Here is a 4,195-nt window from a genome sequence, read left to right as displayed (position 1 = left end):
TTTGGTTTTGTCTATTTTTCTTCCTAATGATAAATATATACATTTCGAGTAGGTTGTTGGCTTTTTCTTATTCTTCGTGGGCATAGAAAATCTCAGACTCACAGAAGCTTCTCACCGCTCAATGTTACATTTAATAATTTATATTGTGTTTATGTTTTTCCTATTAATGAAGAACATGTCAACATCTTTCAAAGTTGTTTAACTGTACGTGTTTTAGTTGCTCAGCTACAACTAAATTTACTAATTTTGGGGTCTTTTCAAGTGCAAATTTTACAGATAATGGAGTACAAAGTTATGCTGAAACAACCAAGTTGAACTCAATATGTTTAGCTCAAATACATCTGATATTATGATCATTTTTCCAGGATTAGTGATCCCTCAACTGACGAGAACAAGACCTTTCAGCTTTTTCCAACACTGCTGTTGCAGCTATCTCCAAGAAATCACAACCAATGGTATCTAAACCAACATTTCTAAATTCCATCTCAGGACCTTTTTCAATACCTATAAAAGGCTTGGCTTCTGCTACTGACAATGGACCCTGGAATGGCTTGTCATGCATGATTTCATTTGAGTTTCTTTCGATCTCGACGAGGAATGGTTCTTGTTGCTGATCTTCTTTTCCTGGGAATTTAAGCATATGATCAACCTGATAATCACCAACAGTTTTGTGGCTATCTATCTTGGAATGTTGTTCTTCAGTAGCTTCACTTTCATTGTAACTATCAAGCAGATAATTAAATAGAGTATCATCTTGATTTTGGTTGGTCATCCCTGATGAAAATGACTTGGGAGTCATCTGGTTTTCATTGGGAACCGAGTATAAATCCTGTAACATTTCATGCTGAGCTTCTTCGTTGACACTGCCATGGCTAGTGGATGGAATGTCACAAATTGAAACTTTAATGGGATTCATGAGCATTTCTGTGGCTAAAAGTGCAATACCACAAAAATCAGCAATCTTGGTTCCTGCTTCTTGTTTACCTGCACAATCCAATTCATAAAGATCTTACACTAAGTTATTGCATTATCCAATAACACAAAAAATCTTATCTTAATCTTGTTAATTATCCGAACCTTTACGGAAAAGTTCGAGCCCCTTAACCAGATAATGTTGGTTAACAGAAGGTTGGGAAAGTAGAGATGCCAAAACAGCATGCAGTGCTGCAAGCAAGAAATCTGTATAGGTTGACATTACTTCATTCTCCTCATCATTTCTCCATTTCCCATCATAAGCATTGACTGCAACATTCATCAGCAGGTCATTGATACTCGATCGTAAATCCGGTCTTAAAACACTACCCTGCAGCATAGTTACTCATTACCCTTTATTTTATTCATTCAAAATATCAAATTTGAAAATTTAAATATATTTGGATTCTCAACATACCATGGTGAGGAGAGTCTGTACTGCCTTTAATGCAGCAATCTTCAATGATATAGGAGAAGTTAAGTGTTTATTTGACAGTTGCAGTCCCAAATAGTCCATGTCTTCATTCTCCTGCAAGGAACCAGTTGCAGTATATTTCCTTTTCTTGTCAGCAGGCTGCAATAATGGTGCTTCAACTATGGTAGATTTGAAGTCTTGATTGGATACTTGTTGCCTATTTAGGTACCAGTAGGCATCCAAATCAATAAATGCATAGCTGGTGAGTTCTTCTGCTATTTGTAAGGCTGCACCTGCATGGGGATCAAACTTTGATTTATGCGTAACAGCGTACTTGAATTCCAGGATAAATATAAAAGTAGATATGATAGGATAAACATACCAATACCCATAGATATAAGCAAAGTCCTTATGATGAAGTAAAGTTTTGTTCTTAGCATAGGCAGTGCACATTTGTGAAAGCAATCTTTGAGGAGCCTGATGGCATATCCAGCATGTGGCAATAGTTGGCTGCAACAGTATAGGATACGACCCTCAAAAGACCATCCAAATTTGTGGAAAACTTAGAAAAATGAACATACCCGTATTGGACAAATACTTGTATCCGATAATGTACCTTGATGTTCCTTTTATGATTGCAGATAAGAGATCTAAAGCATATGACTGCAAAACAGGAAGCTCAGTACAAACAAATCCTTCTTGCATGATTGCCATGGACTTCAATGAAGCTTGAGAAAATGAGTCATTCACCATTAGCACTCTTTTTACATTAGTTAATAATTGTTGAACTGGAACAGTCACCTGTTTAACAACAAATATGATTTTTTTTCTCTTCAAATTGGTTTGGAAATGTGATAGAATGAGATTGAGGAAATGTTGTCGTGTTAGATTACCTGAACCGGATAAGAATTTATCAGCATTGTGCTGCAGCAAAGCATTAGTGTTGGGATTATGCATGTCAACAATTGCTTGGACTTTCTTGCTTCTGGATTTTCTGCTCTTTCTGGTGCTAAACAATAATGAATCAACTTAATCCATTAATGTTTATCGTTCGCAAAACCATCGGATGGCTTTAGAAAACAGCAATAGCAGCAAGAATCGCAAGACAGAGTTTGTTACTTACCTTGTTCCATGCATTGAAAGACATCATTGAGGTGAATGTCAATTGATGTTAGTAAATCTTGCATCATAACAACCCAGCTATCCTTGTCACCTCTCGATTTCGGAAGCGATGCCAAGAAATAAGCATAGCTCTGTACATCAAAAATCAACCAAATATTGACTTTTGATTCATATGAAATCTTGCATGCAGATATGATATACAGAAATAAAACTGCATTCACCTTCATCATGCTAGAACTGCATTGGCCTGCAATAATTTTCGAAACAATGATAGCTTCAGCGTGCAAAACATCTTTACTTACATTACAATCAAGCTTAGAGAAACCAACGGTGAAAAGCGATTCGGTAAAACCAAACTTACCTTTTCATAATGAGGAAGAAATGATGCTGAAAAGGAATCAATTATGGTGCATAGCACTGCAAGTGCTCCTTCCTAGCCACAAATAAGCAATCAATGTAGTTGAAACTAAAATGAAGCAGTAAAATAACATTGCCTAGAGCTTACCATTAAAACCTCTGAGAATTCACTATCTAATAGAAGGTCCAAAACTGGTTGAATGAGCTTCCCAGCTTGCAGTGTTACATCTTTCTTGATTTCTGAATATTTACCCAATCTGTAGCAGGAAAGATTTGGGAGGAAAAGAGCGACGAAATCTACTCAGACTCGGGTGTAAGTGTTGGACACAGATATTACAAGAAAAACAAAAATTCGGAGCAGAAAATGACCTCTTTAACAGATCCGATAACGAAGCGAAAGTGGCCACCTTCACCGAAATATAATCTGATGCTGGCTGCATAATTAAAAAGAAACCACATGTGACATGCCATGCTAGAACATATCCATTTCAAGCACATATATAGTCTCTAATGCAATGCTAATTAAAGAAGTACAGAAGAAAAGAGCTCATGCCTGGATATTTGCTAGGAGCTTGTCGAACCAGACCGGATACCATGCTAGTAACCGATTGGAGCTGCATTCTCGACAGGTTACTCCTAGTAAACATATGCCGGTCCAACATTTTCGTGACTGTACAAGAATTTGAACAAAGATTCATAGAAGAAACCATATAAACATAATTGAGGATATACAGAGTAATTAAACAACACTGACCCTGGGACTAGAGACAAGTGAAAGCACTCGATGAACCCAAGAATCGACAGCAATGGCCCAATCCTCAGCGATCTTAGAGTTTTTAGTTCCTTCAGGCAATGATTCAGACAACAAACCAAGATTGTTGATGGCATTTACAACTCTTTGCAAATCACATTGTTGAGGTGAAGGGTCATTTTCATTAGGAATTTGGTCATTCATCAAGTACTCTAGTATTCTAGGCTTCAATTTCACATCATAAACATCCTGGTATTTCATTATTGAAAGAAAATGGAAACAAAACTCAAATTGTCTGATAAAATTTGAGGCTGAAGTTGCCATGTTGTGTTGTTTTAGGAAGTAAAAGAGTTGTAACTGTTGAAACAGGGTTTTCTATGTTTGGCTGCCTTATGTAACGCTTGTTTGAATTCAGACAAATGTTTTGGTGATTACGTAAAAGCAAAAGAGAGGTGATATTTTTACTCAATTATTTTAATATTTATCATGAACATCTATTATATTAATTTATTATTTAGTAATTTTTTTAATAGTTCAATTAATTATAATATAGAAATATTCAAAATAAATTTAATCAA

At 36.0% G+C, this 4,195-nt stretch overlaps 2 protein-coding genes across 2 annotated transcripts; both read right to left on the bottom strand.

Annotated features, from left to right (window-relative positions):
* Nucleotides 1–236: 236 nt before the first annotated feature.
* Nucleotides 237–2,828, bottom strand: LOC107890423 (uncharacterized). The gene is made up of 7 exons (XM_041101613.1): nt 2,511–2,828; nt 2,281–2,396; nt 2,004–2,188; nt 1,770–1,897; nt 1,391–1,680; nt 1,078–1,303; nt 237–984 (listed from the first exon to the last, which is right to left on the bottom strand). Exons 1-7 carry the CDS (start codon nt 2,737–2,739, stop codon nt 368–370), a joined length of 1,791 nt encoding a protein of 596 aa, XP_040957547.1. The 5' UTR covers nt 2,740–2,828; the 3' UTR covers nt 237–367.
* LOC107890424 (uncharacterized) lies at nt 2,740–3,896 on the bottom strand. Its single transcript, XM_016814839.2, has 4 exons — nt 3,621–3,896; nt 3,236–3,536; nt 3,015–3,123; nt 2,740–2,942 (listed from the first exon to the last, which is right to left on the bottom strand). The coding sequence occupies exons 2-4, from the start codon at nt 3,304–3,306 to the stop codon at nt 2,808–2,810; spliced, it is 315 nt and encodes a 104-aa protein (XP_016670328.2). The 5' UTR covers nt 3,307–3,536; nt 3,621–3,896; the 3' UTR covers nt 2,740–2,807.
* Between the last annotated feature and the right edge of the window lie 299 nt (nt 3,897–4,195).

Source organism: Gossypium hirsutum, chromosome D09, assembly GCF_007990345.1.
Source record: "Gossypium hirsutum isolate 1008001.06 chromosome D09, Gossypium_hirsutum_v2.1, whole genome shotgun sequence".
In the NCBI taxonomy this organism is placed as follows: Eukaryota; Viridiplantae; Streptophyta; class Magnoliopsida; order Malvales; family Malvaceae; genus Gossypium; species Gossypium hirsutum.
This window is presented reverse-complemented; position numbering and strand designations above follow the sequence as displayed.

Excerpts from the sequence above, each read along its gene's own strand:
- LOC107890424 (XM_016814839.2), bottom strand. The coding sequence starts at position 3,306 with ATGCAGCCAGCATCAGATTATATTTCGGTGAAGGTGGCCACTTTCGCT. Across the intron at positions 3,124-3,235 it reads TTATCGGATCTGTTAAAGAG|ATTGGGTAAATATTCAGAAA; the intron begins GTCATTTTCTGC and ends TTCCTGCTACAG. Across the intron at positions 2,943-3,014 it reads AATTCTCAGAGGTTTTAATG|GAAGGAGCACTTGCAGTGCT; the intron begins GTAAGCTCTAGG and ends ATTTGTGGCTAG.
- LOC107890423 (XM_041101613.1), bottom strand. The coding sequence starts at position 2,739 with ATGATGAAGGTGAATGCAGTTTTATTTCTGTATATCATATCTGCATGC. Across the intron at positions 1,898-2,003 it reads ATCATAAAAGGAACATCAAG|CCAACTATTGCCACATGCTG; the intron begins GTACATTATCGG and ends ATACTGTTGCAG. Across the intron at positions 1,304-1,390 it reads TACAGACTCTCCTCACCATG|GGTAGTGTTTTAAGACCGGA; the intron begins GTATGTTGAGAA and ends ACTATGCTGCAG.